General features: G+C 35.8%; 1 protein-coding gene across 1 annotated transcript; it reads right to left on the minus strand.

Moving 5' to 3' along the window:
* Positions 1–3,898: 3,898 nt before the first annotated feature.
* LOC145121366 (uncharacterized) lies at positions 3,899–6,436 on the minus strand. Its single transcript, XM_079057124.1, has 6 exons — positions 5,941–6,436; positions 5,288–5,392; positions 5,111–5,167; positions 4,993–5,005; positions 4,927–4,931; positions 3,899–4,228 (listed from the first exon to the last, which is right to left on the minus strand). Exons 1-6 carry the CDS (start codon positions 6,298–6,300, stop codon positions 3,899–3,901), a joined length of 870 nt encoding a protein of 289 aa, XP_078913250.1. The 5' UTR covers positions 6,301–6,436.
* Positions 6,437–17,111: the final 10,675 nt, after the last annotated feature.

Raw genomic sequence — 17,111 nt, forward strand, 5'->3', positions numbered from 1 at the left:
TAGCTTTCAATGAGTACAGAGAGTTTTAGACAAGATTACACGAATGAGCAAAAAGCGAAGTTCTTATCTACTCTAGTATACTTCCCTATTTATAGGAAAGATGAAAGCGAACAAAAAATACAAGGGGCTATTACACTAGACTCCGTACATTAAGATGCCCTTGTAATAAACTTACAAACTAACGAAGCTATCTAAACGATTCGACACCTCACAAAATTAACCTCTACAATTTTAAACATTCATGTGTCAAACTAAAAGTGATCATAGAAGTGAATCCACATAAGAACAAACATGACGTTTCATAGGGTCTTGATGTTTTGGAGGTCCGAAATTGACATTTAAAGTAATTGATCTATGGATGAATTGTTCATATATGGTTATGATGTAAGGATAAAACACATGCTCTTCTCTAGAATCCGTACAACCTCACCTCACATAGTATTGTATCAATTGGTTTGTCATCGGTCAATGATTTCTTACATGAACATAATAATTAGTTTTCCTTTAAACTAATTTTAGGTAGATTATATTAAGATGTTCAACACAATTTTGAATATCTTATAATACTTGTAACATAAATTTGTGTGAGAAATGATTATATGGACGATGATGAGTTCAAAATGATGTTAGCTTCATTGTTATGTGGCAAACAATTGGTTATAGATGACTTTATCCTTAGTGTTATGGAATTTAATGACGTTTATTCTCATTCATAATTTGAACCAACAATTTTCCAGATTTATAGTGAAAGAGTAAAAGAGTTGAAGTAAAAAAATTGGGACTTTTTATAAACTGGGCCAAAATAATAATATTTTTCTGAAGGTAATCGGGTAAAAAATAGTTTATCGGTAAAAAATGGGTTGATTTGAATTTTTTATTCGGTAATCGGGACATTTTTGTTAACAAAATAAAATTCATGATTTTTTTCATAAACTTGACCAAAATATTGAAACTTTTCTGAGAATTTCTCTTAATTTAAAAAAAAAAAAAAAACTTGTTTTCTTATGTACGTATCGTTATAAAAAAAAATATAACTATATAGCTTTATTCTAGTGCAACACATAGATATTCGTTTAGTACCTACATAAAAAGTAACCACAAAATAAAGAAGAACATAGACATTATCTTCTATTTAGAATGTTTATATTTGAACATTTCAATAAGCAATATTTTAATTTGGAAATTAAACATATGGCTAAATGCAAGAGCTAGGAATGTAATTTAATTTCTTCTTATTATAATATTATACTTTCATATTATTTATAGATGTGACAAATCTCGATCCAATCCGTAACCCGACACTATCCAACACGAAAATAGACGGGTTTAGGTTGAGATTTTTGACCCGCCAACCCATTTATTTCATGGGTTGGGTTGGGTTACCTGTTATATATATATATATATATATATATATATATATATATATATATATATATATATATATATATATATATATATATATATATATATATATATATATATATGACATTTCAAAAAATTGATATATTTAATTATGACAAAATTGCAAGAATGGTCCCTGTGGTATGTCAAAACTAGCAACTTTGGTCCAAAATGGGTTTGGCTCGCAAGGATGGTCCAATAGTTTCGTTTTGTTGCAAGTTTAGTCCAAAAATTTTAAAACTTTTTGTAATGACTGATTTGCCCTTGGTATTTTCTCTTTTTTAGTTTTTTTATTACAGAAATCAAAAAAACAAAAAGAAAAAAAGAAAATATCTCTCTGTCTCTCCTCGGCCTCCCTTTCATCTCCAACTCGTCTATCTCCCTCGTTTCTCACTTCTCCGACGAAGAGAGACACCACAGTCGACTGTGGCAGCTCCTCCGCCTCCCCCTGTCGTGACCCACCACCATCCAACATCCCAAATCCAAATCCACAATGGGTGTTCTTCGTTCTTGATTTTGGATCTGAAATAAAACCCAAATCCAAAAGTTGAAGGTAGGTGTGTTCTTGGTTCTAAATTTGAAACGAAGATGAAGAAGGGTAGATCTGAAACAAAATCAACACACAAAACCTTACCTGAAATGAAAACCTACCATCGATTCGAAGAGAAACGAAAACCCACCATTGATTTTGGATCTGAATAAAATCACTACACTTGTTTCCTCCCGTTTTTCTTTCCTGCCGGCGAGAATGAAGAGAAAGAAAGCTGGTGGTCGGAGGGAGTGGCAGCATTTGGTGGCCAGAACTCACAAAAACAGCAGTGGCAGCAAGCTATTTGGGTGGCAGAGCGACGGGAGGAGCTGGGTTTCCTCCTTAGCGGTGCAGTATGACTGGAGAGAGGTAACGAGGGTGGTCAGGTCATGTACGGTGGTGAGAGGTGGCGTTGAGCGACTGGGACGGGTGGAATAAGGCTGGCAGTCGACGAGCTCACATATGTCTCCTTCTCTCGTCATCGTTGCAGATTCAAAGGGGTGGATGGAGAAAGTCGGGAAAGGCAGTGATTAACGGTGGCAGTCGGCGACTACCTTCCCCCGTTGTCGACTGTGGTGGCTCGGACTGGATATGGTCGAACACCGGTAAGTTGGTGGTGATGTTGGCATACCACTGGTGCTCCATTCTTTGTTTGTGAAACAGGGACGAAAGGAAGAAAGGTGATGAATCAAAAGAGAGGGAGTTGTGTGTGTGTGTGTGAGAGAGAGAGAGAGAGGGAGAGAGAGAGAGAGAGATATTTTATTTTTGTTTTATTTTTAATTGTTGTAATAAAAGAAAAATGGAAACTAAAATAATAAAGGGCAAATCCGTCATTATAAAAAAGTTCATAGGAAATTGGACTAAAATCGCAACAAAACGAAACTATTGGACCATCCTTGCAAGCCAAACCCATTTTGGACCAAAGTTGCTAGTTTTGACATACCACAGGGACCATTCTTGCAATTTTGTCTTTAATTATTAATTAAATTTGATTTCCTTCTGTATTCGTAATATTTCATATCATTATATATATATATATATATATATATATATATATATATATATATATATATATATATATATATATTACATTTAAAAAAAATTGATATATTTAATTATTAATTAAATTTGATTTCCTTCTGTATTCGTAATATTTCATATCATTGTATTTCTTTCGTATTCGTATGTTGCTAGTCTGTGTTTGCGGTGCCCTAATCAAAAAAGAAAAAACACATGTCATCATTTTTAGATACTCGCAAGTCATGAACGAAGAACGCATCCACTTTGAAGGAATGTTTTTATTTTTCAATTTTATTTGGATGTTAACGACTTTATTAATTTTGGTGGAAAACCTCTTTTTTTGATGTAATTACTTTAATCATTTTATGAATTTATGTTGAAAAAACCTCATTTTTTAAAATTCGTTGTGTATTCGTTAAAGGGTTATGTGGGTTGGGTTCGACCTACTAACTTGTGAACCTGCAAACCCATATATACTTAAACGAGTTATATGGGTTGGGTTGGGTTGAGGTTTCCAACCCACCAACCCATGACCCGCCAACCCATATATTATATGGGTTGGGTTGAGTTTATATTTTTGAACCGCCAACCCAAACCCAACCCGATTGTCAGGCCTAATTATTTATTATTGCACCCTCTACCATGCACACACTACAAATAAAATATTTATGTTACTTAAATACCTAAAACACCCATCAATAAAGATCAACAAATACATCTCAAATGCCTAAAACAACCATCAATAAAGATCAAAAAATACATCTTCTAGATCAACGGTAATAGGTAAATATGTAACTTTCAACTTGGAACCTTCCAAAAAAACAAAATCATTGCAATTTCCACAAACCAAATAGACACATATAGCAAACACTAGCAAATCTAGTCTAAAAATACTTTAAAATCTATCACCAAACAAACTTGGTAAACAAAACAAAAAACATAAATTAATTAATGAACAGGAAGATAGGGACCGGTGCCACCTGGCTTATAAGCATCGGGAACACTCGAGTAGAAACATAAACGATTTGACATTTCCCAACCCCAATCAAGCCTCCTTGAAATAGACAATTGTGCCCAACTGTTGATTCTTACATAATGTTCCCGAATTCTCCCATCTGCTAAGAAGCTCGTAACAATGGAGTAACAACATTCATGGCCTCCCCATACCTGATCATCAACATCAGCAGTTTGGCTTCCATCTTCATGGAAGTAGCGATGCATTGGTTGCCCTGTTCCTCTCCAGTATGGATCCAAATCACGCCAGTATTCTGGGGCACCCTGAATGCAATTAATGTAAATATAAAACTTATGAGTTTCTGAAATTGAAAGAATCTAGGGGTCATAATAGGATTCCACAAGGCACAGCATATCCAATGCAAGTTTTTTGAAAAGTTTTTTACATTTTGAATACGTCATTTTGAAAACTTTTTGTTAGTGAAAAGTAAAGTTGGGAAATACCGTAAGTCTTTACAAAGAGATGCTCTAAGATATCAAAATCCCATGAACAAGATAGTGCATGATTACATAATAAGGATTAAATGCAAAAAGTTATAAACTACTTTTGTCTATTTGTTTATTATACCACCAAATTTAATTTTCTTCATGTACTTTGAGAAGTCTTAGCAAATTATAACAGTATCAGTGGACTATGTCATCAATATAATTTGGTAGATTTTTCAAAATACAAGTCTTAATAATAAGAAAAAAAAAGTTGGAGGTACAACGATATAATTTGGTAGAGTTTTCAATGTACAACGACTTAATAAGAGAAAACGAAACTACAATAGAAAGAAATGAACGTATGAAAAGGAAGTATGATGCTATTTCTTGCTTTTAGCTCTTTATTATAGCATCCTACTTGCATTTCTTTTTCTTATAGCATTGTACTTTGAAAAATATAGCAAATTATAACAATATCCAATTATAATTTATAAATCAATTTTCATTGCTATAGTTGAATAGATTGTTCAAAGTACAATGCCTTAATATAAAAAAAAAAATTGGAAGTAGAATGGTATTATTGTGTAGATATTTCGACATACTAGTACTACGCCTCTATAAGAAAAAAAAATGTTATAATTAACAAATAAATAAAAATATATTGTTATTTCTTGCATTTAGCCCTTTAATAATGCAATACAAGATTTAAAAAGAAGATGCCTCTTTAAAGCGAAACTCCCAAGCATGATCCCAAAGATCTTCCTTCACGATCCGACTCTAATAAAAAAACATAAGCAAAGAGAGAACAAATGTTGTTAATATAATATTTAAAAATAAAATAAAATAAAACGAGGTAGATGAGACCTCACTTATTCTCGCCTCTTTAAAGAGTCTTACCCGTTTGCCATCATGAATGGATAAGGTGTAAGCAGACAACTTTGACAACCCCTCAACTAGAGCAAAACGAGGTAGATGAGCTTTATCAGCCCATAGCTCTTTAATCTATAAGCAAGGTAGAGGGTAATTAGGTCTTTTACGTAAACCGATGATCCTACCGATGATGACTATTCTGTGACATGATTCAAACAATTTATATGAGATCCAATATGCATGTCAATAATAAAAAGATTCAAAACCAATGATCTTTAAATTAAAACAGTGCAAAAGGGTCATCTTTATCCATGTAACAATCATGTCCTACATACTACTTTGCAGTTTCCGAATATACCCTCCATAGTTTTGTTATAAACTTGCCATTACTTTGCTCTTCATAACTTACTAACCAAAAACAAGCTACTAATTAGTAATTACCAACAAGGGAAGGATACACACAAGAATCTTAATTATACCAAGTAGTACAAACATTATTCACAGCAACAACACTTCCGAAAAAGAAAATCTTGATGATTACCACAATTTATGGGGCTCTTACGTAAACAATATCAAACACACTAAACTTATCATTTGGTCAAAAAAGTTAACAAATGCAGTATTTTAAGAAACAAAAAACAAGAAAGTAGAAGTAAGTTGGAATAATTAAGTGTGTCGACCTTTTCAGACCAAACGGTATCACTGGAAGCAACTCTGCGCCATCTACGAGAAACAACAAGTGATGAAGCCACACTGTGTGCGTCGAGAAAGCTCAATATCATCAACATGATATCGCCACCACATACAACCAACGGATCCTGTGAGTTACAACCATTTTTCTTCAATCGGCGTTTTCCCCTGTTTCTCCGACGAAAAATCTCCACCGGAACCGCTCTTTCAGTGTCCGATTTCTCATAACTATCTTCGTCTTCGTCTGCAGAGGGTTCGTACCCATCTTTCACAATGCTCTGTTTCCTGTTTTTCCTCATGGAGGGTTCGTACCCATCTTTCACAATGCTCTGTTTCCTGTTTTTCCTCATGGCTTGAACTTTTGAGAGACGATAATGTTCGCAGAAGATAAGTGAAGTTAATATGACAGATATGGCGTGGATTTGTGTTATAGATATTTGAGAGGAAACTTGTTGGCTAAGAAATGAAGTCGAAGCAGGTGAGTGGTGAGTGATGAGTGATGAGTGATTAGTGGGGTGTTGAGACCAGAAATCTTTTGAGTTTCGAATGCAATCGTCATGAACGTAGCCTGTTTTGTTGTTTTGTTAGCAAGGTGGCGATGCAGCTGCTTCGTGTTTGCTTTAATTAACTGTTTTTTAATCGGAAAAAAACAAAAACAAAACCCACTAAAAACAAAAGCTTCAACAATTGAAGGAGATAGAACAGAATATTGAATTCTAAATACATATATAATTGATTTATATTATTTAAAATATATCATTATTATTGCATGTTTCACAAATTTGGATGCTTAGTTGACATATATTATTCGTGTAACGTCCATGTGGCAATCCTAGTCCACGATTAATTCTTTTTATGGAGTATATTTTTTTTAAAGAAATTAATTTCATATATTAAAATAAATTATACGTAGAGGTTAAATATTGTTGTTGTTCAAACCTAAAAAACTAAAGCATAGATCAATGATAGTCTTGGATCTTGGATTTCAGATTAACTAGGGTTCTTATCAATCTATTTAGCTAATTGCTTGCGTCTTCAAATAGATTGCTATTAGGTTTTTTTTTTCTTTTGCATTTTCAGTGCATGAATAAAATGATATGTCTGATTTGTAAAGTATCTTATGAAATATTTATGAATTGCATGCTGTGAATGAAATGTTATTGAAAAGAATGTGTGTGGTGTGTTAATGCATACATAATGTAATTTAATATTTTATCGACCCGTACTTGGAATATACTACATGTCCTTTTTAAAGCTCCTCAATACGGTTGGGGTCTAATTTCTTTTGAGAAGCCGATTTGGGTAAAAAAAAGAATGTTGTGGATCCGATGGGATAAAGTATTGCCTGATTTTGATAAAGGATGTTTGGGGGTGGGTTCTTTGGCAGGGTTCAATCGAGCCTTGCTTTTGAAATGCCGTTGGAGATTTATTAGTAACGGGGCGATCTTTGGACGCGTGTTGTGAAGATGGACAATGGTGTTAGTGGAGGGATTATTGATATATGCAAAGGCAGAGGAGTTTGGTCTAGAATAGTGTTATTGATCAAATGCATGATAGGAACATAGTTGCTTATATATGATAAAAATAAATAAATAAACCTAGATGATATAAGGAAGTTCCAAAGAAAGTTAAGGGTGCGTTTGGTTGTGGAAAATTTTCCAGTTTTCTAGAAAAAAATTTCAAGAAAAACGGAAATTTTGAAAACGCGTTTGGTTCGTTCAGTTTTCCAAAATTTTCCAAGAAAATGAAAATTTTCAGTTTTCCAAATTGTATGTAAGTTAGAAAAATGATTTTTACAGTTTTTCAAAGTTTTCCAAATTTCTAATATGGAAAATGAAAACTCCCCCGGTTTCAACCAAACGCGTCTTCTAAAACTTTCATTGAAAATTGAAAGCGAAAACTCAACTCTATTTTCTGAAAACATTTTCTTAGAAAATGAAAACAGTTTTCCACAACCAAACACACCCTAAGTGTTGTTTGTTTTTTGTCCGCAGATCTTCTTAGCCTTTTCTATTGTGTCGTGCAGACATTAGGTTTTGCAGACTGTTTATTTTTTTGAATAGTACAGACCTAAAAAAGGTATGTGCGTCCTCTTCTTGGCATAGATGTGGACCAGAGTCTTTAAACATCTTCAGACATCTTCTAGCCTAAAAAAACACATATATCTTTATTTTTTTTTTAATCTTAGATTTATTCCAACTTTATCTATGATAAACATTTTTTAATAAAAAAAGTTACAATATTTAAAGAAAAAAGGTTCGACAATACAATCATTATCTTTGTGAAAAATTTATAAATAAAGATTTAATTACAATACTGGTCATTAGGGTTGTTTATATAGATATGAAAAATAATAACTGATTTAATCAAAAAAGTAAAATGAAAATTTTCAAAACTTTCATTTGAAATCAAATTTATTTTCATATATTTTATGTATTAAATTCTTTTATCCCTAATTACAATGTTTAAGTACAATTTTACAACCAAATTTTGTTGGTTTTTATCAGATATATACGTTAATTTGTACCATTTTATTTTTATTTTTTCTATAATAATACATAATAGGTGATCTACATTTGTTAATTATCTATAATAAAGTCATAAAATTATTGAAAAACGTTTTTAAGTTTTTTTTAAAAAAAAAATCAATTTAATTAGATTTTAGTTTATTTTAGCAGCATGTAGATATTAAAAAAACAAACAGTTTTCTTCATTCATACTGCAAACGTTTGATCCGTCTCTTCTACTGCAGAGGTTTGCAGATGTGGTCTGCAGACTGCAGACATTTTGCCTCAGAAAAAACAAACATCGCCTTAATGTTTTCTTGTGAAGAACTATGTTAGACAGGTTGCTAACTCGTCTAAATTTGTCCAAAATGGGTTTCTATTTGGAGAGCATTGGTTGTGCTTCTTGTAGCTCCAATTTTGATACGGGCGATCACATGTGTTGAATTGTGGAAAACCCCGTAAGGATTGCGGTAGTATATTTCAGTATACATATGATATAGAAAGTTAAAAAGTGAACCCTATACTATACAATAATATATATAAATTAACACACCCCCTCAATTTGAGCATATTACTAATGTTTAAACTGTGACAAAAATCCAAAAATAACTGAGTAAGAAGTATATTTGTAAAAATATCCACAAACTGATAGGTCAAAGGAACATGCAAAACACACAGATGTCTGATGGCAACACTTTCCCTTATAAAATGTATATCTATTTCCACATGCTTGGTTTTGAACCGGGTTAGATGTTAAATACATGGCACTAACATTGTCGCAAAACATAATTGTCACTCTAGACAATGGAGAGGATAACTCAAGAAGAAGATTATGAAGTCAGACAGCTTCAGTGACGACGTTCGCTACTCCCAATGCTCAGCTTCAACAGAGGAGCGAGAAACAACGTGTTGTCGCTTGGAGGACTAAAACACGAGATTATCACCAAGATAGACAAAGAACCTAGAAGTAGATTGGTGAGTTTGAGGACAGTCGGCCTAACCAACATCAGAATAGGTGACCAATCGATCAACAAATGACGAATATATGAGAAGACCATGTGAAGTGTACCTTAAGAATAATGAAGAATGTGCTTGAGGGCAAGGAAATACGGTTCGCTCGGATCATGCATTAAAAGGCAGATCTGCTGAACCGCATAAGCAATATTAGGACGAGTAATAGTGAGATATTGCAGAGCACCTGCAAGGCTTCGGTAGAGAGTGGGATCTACCACTAGGAATCCCTCGGGAGAAAGCTTGAGCTTGGTTTCCATCGGAGTGCTGCACAAATTGCACAAAAACATGTCGGCATACGATAAAATTTCTCAAACAAAGGCAGTTTGGGATAAGAAAAGTCTTGTGTCATTTTGCAAAGCAACAACGTAAAGAAAGAAAGAAAGAAAGAAAGAGGTCCTCAATACGTCACTGGAAACTCATAAGACAGACGAGTGATAACCTGAGTGATTAGAGAGGAGGAAGATGTTGTGAGAATAAAATCGTCAACATTTAGGCGGAGGTAAATATGATTGGACCCTCGGTGATACGTGAAAAGCGAAGAATCGAAACGACTGCTCCAAAACCGAGGAGAGGTGATCAAAATAGAAAAACGATGGTACCATGCATGTTGGTCTTACTTAAGGACATATAGATAGGGTTGTAAATGAACCGAACGAACACGAATGAAGGTTGTTCATGTCCATTTGTTTAAGTTAGCCGAACAAACAAATGATCACGAACATATAACCCAACGAGTTTTATTGTTCATGTTCGTTCGTTTAACAAATTACATTGTTCATGTTTATTTCTTTATGTTCGTGAACATGCTAAATGAACTTAAACAAACAAACATAAACGAGCAGAGATAAACAAACATATATGAACATAAACAAACATATAATATAGTAATGTAATCAAACATAATTGAGCATATATGAATATAAGGCAAACTTAAATGAACAAACATAAACAAACGTTCACGAACATAATTGAACGAACAAGACCATTGTTCATGTTCGTATATTTAACTAAACGAACAAGAATTTGTGTTCAAGTTCGTTCATTTATTAAATTGTAACATTCATAAAAATCATGAAAATTTTAAACTTTTTAAAACCATCCAATTTCACAAATTGCTTACAAACATAGTTTCAAAAGCATTTTAACATCAGAGTTTCCAAAATTATAGTCCCAAAACATGAGGATGTGTACGGTCACGCATTCGCCTTCCCGCGGTCCTCTGAAATACCTGAAACATAACCCAAAACTGTAAGTCAACACTTAGTGAGTTCCCCCAAAATACCAACACAACAAATAACATATACAATAACAACAACATGCACACAGAGCCTTCAGTCTGAATGGAACGCCCCACTGGCCTACAATCTATCTGGTACGCTCATAGAACCTTCATCATGACTGGTATGCCTCACCGGGCCTTCAGCCTATCTGGAACGTTCTCCGGGCCTTCGGCTTGACTGGTACGCCTCTCGGGCCTGCAGTCTATCCGGGACGCCTTGGGTCTCTTGACCTTCAGTCTACACTGGTACGCTTCACCCAACCACACATAAACCATGTCGACATATACATAACAGATAAGCATACATATAATCAGCCAAAAGACAATGAGAAAGATCTTACAGATCACTAAGCATAGCATCATCCTATCCACCAGGATACAGATCTAACAGATCACTACAGCCTACCAACATGTGATAAACCAAGATAACAATCCAATGGGCCGGCCTTGGTGCCTTCGACCCAGAAGTACAGTGAGGAAAACTCACCTCACAAACTGAACAAAAGTTGATGAGGTCCCTGAATCTGAAACTCAGCTCTCTACCCGGCACCTAATCCCACCAAAGACCAATTCCATCAAATACCCACAATACTCTTAATGGTCAACCTTGGTCAAACTTGGTCACAGTCAACTGGTCAAACCCACTAAGTCAACTGAGTCAACCCAGCCGAGTCAACCCACCCGAGCTTCCAGATCCAAGCCTTGCTTCAAGCTTCCAAGCTTTATCACCACCTTCTTCTTCTTCTTATGGAGCACTCAAAAACTCATACTCAACCTTCCAAGGACTCAAATGAGGCTAGGGTTACAAAGGGAACACGTTTTCTACTAATGGAGGCTGAAAAGTAGGGAAGGAATGAGACTTAATAATGCTTAAATACTAGCCAAACCCTAAAAATTAGGGTTTCCACTTTTAGGAAGTACGCCCAGCGTACAAAGATGTACGCTTAGCATACACCACATACACATGGCGTACTCCGAATCCATATTTACCAAAATGCCATTAAGGCACTTATGCTTATAATTCTTGAACTTTGAGACCAATTGCAATATAACTAAATTAAAGGACTGAAATTAAAAGTACCTTGACATCAGGATGTTACATAAATAAACGAACATAAACAGACTTTTTGTTGAACGGTTCACGAACTGTTCACTGAACGTTCGGTTCGTTCACAACCCTACATATAAAGCCTTTCACAGACGTAAAATATAGTCAGGGAAATGAGGATGAACATAGCCAAGAGGTTGTTTAATGTAGACCTCCTTGGAGAGATCACCATGGAGGAATGCAATTTTACATCAAGTTAATTAATAGGCAATTCCTTGGAGATGGCAATGCTAAGAACGGTACGAATGGTTGCAGGTTTCACTACGGGACTAAAGGTGTCATCGAAGTCAAGATCGGGTTGTTGAGAAAAGCCCTAAGTAATGAGACGACCTTTTTAGCGTTCAAGTTTGCCAGCACTATCAAATTTATGACGATAAAACCAGCGACAATCAACAATGTTGGCACTAGAGGGGTGGGGAACCAGATCCCAATTGTGGTTGGATGAGAGAGCAGACAGCTCACTATCCATTGTAGACTTCCGGTGATGGTCATAGAGAGCTTGCGCAGTAGATTAGGGAGACGTTAGAAGTACCTGAGAGGTTAAAAATAATGTGATTTAAGGGAGCCAATACGAGATCGAGTGATCATAGGGTGGCTGGAGGGTTGGTGGAGAAGGGGGGTTGGGAGGAAGTAGAGGGATTTCTTAAAGAGGGAGAGGAGTAAGAGTGTGGGAAAATTTTTAGAGCTAAAACGAATTTATCAACACTAAAATGACGAACGGACAAAAGATTTATTGACCATATGATTCGAGACAAGTACATTATCTAGAGCTAAACGATTGTAAGAGTGGGAAATTTTTTTTGCCAATGTGAGTAACCAGAAGAATTGCACCATTGCCAACCATTATGGACTTAGAATTATATGGTTGTAAGGAGAGCGTGTTACCTGAGTTCAATGTTGTAAAAATTGACCTAGGCGGTGTCTAGGCGCTAGGCAGCTTCTTACTATCTATAATTAATGCTAGCCGGTCAAGCTAGTCGGAGTCGGTCATGGGCGGTCCTAGGCGGTCATTGGCAGTCTAACCCGGTTAAAAAGTCAAACTGTCAAAATTTTCAAAAAAAAGTCTCCAATTAATCGAATTTTTTATAATTGGTGACTAAATTATGATGATTGATGAATAAAATTATGAAAAAGAACCTCCATCGGTCTAAAAATTATGGTATATCATGATTTAAAATAGTTAGACGATTGGATATATCAAAGTTTTATGGTTATTTACTTATTTTGTTAAGATATAGGTAATATTTATTTATTTTAAAGTAAATTCTATTACAATTAAGGCTCTTCGCCTAGGCGTCAGTTAATCCCAGTCTAGACCGATTAGTCCCTTAACCCCAGTCGACAGCCTAACCACCGCCTATCGACTTTTACAACCTTGTCCGAGTTAACAACATGTGAGAGCTTGTACTGGAGTCCATATAAAACTTTTTGTCAGGCGGTTTCTGAATTGACATAGCTTGAAAAACTGAAGATAAATCAATGTACTTTTGTGGAAAGGCATGTGTATGTCCACCAAAAGAAATCGGGGACTGTGGCAGTTGTTGTGAAGTCATAACCGGTTGTTGATGATTGTTGTTTGTGCTATATTAGGTTGCAGAAAATGAGCTAGGGAGTAAGTCGTGGTCTGTCCAAAATCACCTAGACCATAAACCGTAAGTGGGCCAAATTCGGTAGGAGAGAACAAATAGGGATGAGCGTCAGGAGCCGGTTGCGGTGCTGGTGTGACATAGCCATGCAATAGGCTTATCGGTGGCTGTTGTTAGAGTAAGGGTGGCCCAAAACCTCCAAAATTGTCATGCAACAAGGCTTGAGGAGCCAAAGGACAAAAATAGGACTAACCGTTTCCTAAAATTCCTACAAAGTTGTGATTATTTTGGGTTTGTTCAACAGTTCCATGTCACTCCTTTTTGAGTATTTTTGCCATTATCGTGATTCTTGTTGCATTTTTTTTTGCTTCCCGTTGTTGTTTGAGGATGAATACAAGGCTTGTTTGAGGATGAATACAAGGCAGGGTTTATAGAGATAGTAGTGTCAAGAGGTAACTTTGTAGAAGCTTCGCGGGACTCATGCAATAAAAGCATGTTCTTGGCTTCAAGGAAAGATGGAAATGGTTTTTTAGTGTGTGGAAATTTCGGTAATGGAAGTGGAGCTTTTTTAGTAATACGAAACTGGTCTTGCAGTTGAAGCATTCGGGACATTTTTGTTGTTGTGAAAAAAACTCATCCAATTTGTCCAAAGGTCCTTCATAGTGCAATCATCCGTAGAAATAATTTGGAGCAAACTCTGGTCACATGTAGTATAAAACCATGACTTGATTCTAGCATCAATAGAATGTCATTCATCATCATCATCATCTCCGGATGGTTGAGATTTTCTTGAGATGTGCCCATAAGTTTGGGTAACTCGACACATATTTGAAAAAAATATGACACCATAATTTGTACTTTGATCTGTCAACACCAAGTTTGAAGCTAAATTGATTATAAATATTCGTGAGCGAGTAAACAAGGGTTAAGGTGGATAGCGCAGTGGTTGAGGATGATGTAGTAGAAGTACTCATGACAGATTTTTACAAAGGAGAGGATAATTACCAGACCTGTAGTAGAAGAAACGAGGCACATGACACCGAGGCAGACGAATCCTGAGATGAAGACTGCAGTGGCAGACAGTGTGGATATTGTAGCAGATCAAATGTGTTTGTTGAAGACAGAGGAGAGGTTGACGATGACCACAGAGAATCACAGGTAGCAGTGGACGAAGAGAAAAAGAAAAAAATATATTTGCTTTGATCGGTCGTACGTATGGTATAGGATGTAGCTTGATACCATGTTGAATTGTGAAAAAAAAAACCCCTTAGACTAGCGGGTGTGGGCAACTAGTTAAGGGGTGTTATCACACCAAAAAATTGTCACCACACATATCATGTCATTGTGGTGTTATAACACCAAATAGATGAAATGGGCAACTAGTATAACATCTTTAACTTTCCATGTCATCATTTCTTTTTTTTTCGGTTTTTCAATTTAATTTATTTTTGATTGTTTTTTTTTCATTATATTTTTTTAATCACATTGGATTAATAAAAAAACGAAACATGCAATTTAATTAACTCCTAGATTAACCATAACATTAAAAATTTTAAAAAAAATTAATAAAAAAAAACGTCCTAAAAAACTAAAACCGATCAACTAGTCACCCAAATATTGTCTTTCGATTTTCTCATTCATCTTCCGGAGCACTATCGCTTCTCGTGGTCTCATATTTTCTTCGCTGGTATGTGCTAAATACTTCGCCATTTGATTTTTCTCGGCTTGCGTATGAAGAAACTCCAAGTGCGCATGTTGCACATTAACCTTTTGTTGGGCAATCAGATTGTGTTTCGAACTTTGCTTTCATTTCCGCCAACTCTTGTGCCCTTCTATCAATTTCGTCCGCGTGACGCTGAGCACGTTTCGCTTTGTCGCGTCTGACCGGTCGACGTGGGGGGGGGGGAGATCTATTCGATGTCGTTGGGGATATCATCCGTGTCTGCGTTGAGGTCGACGTTCGTTCGTGCGTCGGAAACGTCAAACGAACTAGAATTGTGGGACCTCTTTGATTGTGCCTCCCCCGATGTCAGCGTCTTATTCCATTTTGGATCTAGCCTAACAATCTCGCATATTTTTTCAAACTCAAAAGTGTGCCCCATTTCCACTTGATATTGTTCCCTTGCGGCTTTGTAAACATCAAAATCATTCGCACCACTTTGCCTTTGCGATTATAGTCTCATGAAAATGCCATTAAACTTGGTGCACCAGCGAATGATCGGAGTCCATTTGCTACTAAGCATGTCGATATTCCGATATGGCTGTTTCTTCATAAGCGTGTGGAATTTGCCGAGCACGACTTCCCAAAACCCAACTCTTCGCATATCATTTCCGCACCACGTCACCGCCAAAGCATACTCCTCCTCCGGTGTCTACCGAAGTGGAGGTTCTTCTTCCGTATCCGCGACTGCCTTCCCTTTCCTTTTCCATTTTCCTTTCCCTCTCCCTTTCCGACTGCCTCCCGCTTGTGTTTCGGGAACAATTTATGGTGGTGGTTGTGTGGGTGCTGGTTGTGTGGCTGTTTGTTGCATGGAACTGAAAGCACTGAAAAGGTTTTGTTGAAGATTTGGGTTTTACTGCATGTAAGAGGATGTAGAAAATTTCATTGGGGGTAAGTTTGAGGTGAGGAGGTTCATATAACTTCCATATTATGCGAAACCCATTGGGATGGATGTGTTTGTGTTTGGAGGCGGGGTGTTCGGGTTTTGCTCCATAGTTGGTTGAAAGGAAAAATGAGTTTTTTTTAAGTTGAAATTAGATTGAAGATGAGAAAAGAATGTTTGGTAAAAATTTATGTTTGAGAGAGTATTTATAGATAAAATAAAAAAAATTAATTTCTTTTACATGTTACTGTTCAACAACGGTCGAAATTTTGACCGTTGAACGCATTATCAATTGTTACGACGACAACGAAGGACAACGAGTATCCTCATATTGGATGAAAACGAATAGGGGGCGGTGTTTCGCGTGGTAACGGCGTTGAGGGGGCCGCCACGTCAGAATAATGGTTGTGGGGGTTGCCCACACCGTTCAGTCTTAGGGATTGTGGTAGTATATTTTAGTATAAATATAATACAAAAGGTTACAAAATAAACCATATATTATACAAGAATATATATAAATTAACAACGTGTTATGCTCATGTAAAGTAGTGGTGGAAGTGTGGATGTGGTCTCGAGTCCATTCTATATCCGAATGGATGTCTTGGGTGGAGACATGCTTTTGGTGACTACACGTAAGGAAAGACGGGAACTTGTGGTGTTAGTAACATGTTGGTTCCTTTGGATATACATGAATGATGTCGTGTTGGTTTCAGTTATGCGGAAGTTTGAGATCGTTGATTTTATCAAGACGATGCCTTTCCTCTCGCTTAAAAGTAAGATTACAAAGTTTAATGTTTTTAGCCCTGGTTGCTAGTCTTGAGGTGTATAAATTTTAGCAGTTCAAAAAAATATTAAATTATAATATATTTTTATTAGTAGGTGTTACAAATTTTAATTTACAAATAACCAGTTTTTTTTTAATTTTATAGCACCGACAAATATTCAAGTTATATAGCTTTTTAAATGTCTCAGGTCTTGAAAACCGAGTTAACCAATCCATGCTTTAAAAATCAAAATCAATTTGGATTCACTTGATCGGATCGGATGAGATCGAACTGGTCCAT

The sequence above is a fragment of the Lactuca virosa genome, chromosome 1 (genome assembly GCF_052849685.1).
Source record: "Lactuca virosa cultivar CGN04683 chromosome 1, Lactuca_virosa_CGN04683_v6, whole genome shotgun sequence".
In the NCBI taxonomy this organism is placed as follows: domain Eukaryota; kingdom Viridiplantae; phylum Streptophyta; class Magnoliopsida; order Asterales; family Asteraceae; genus Lactuca; species Lactuca virosa.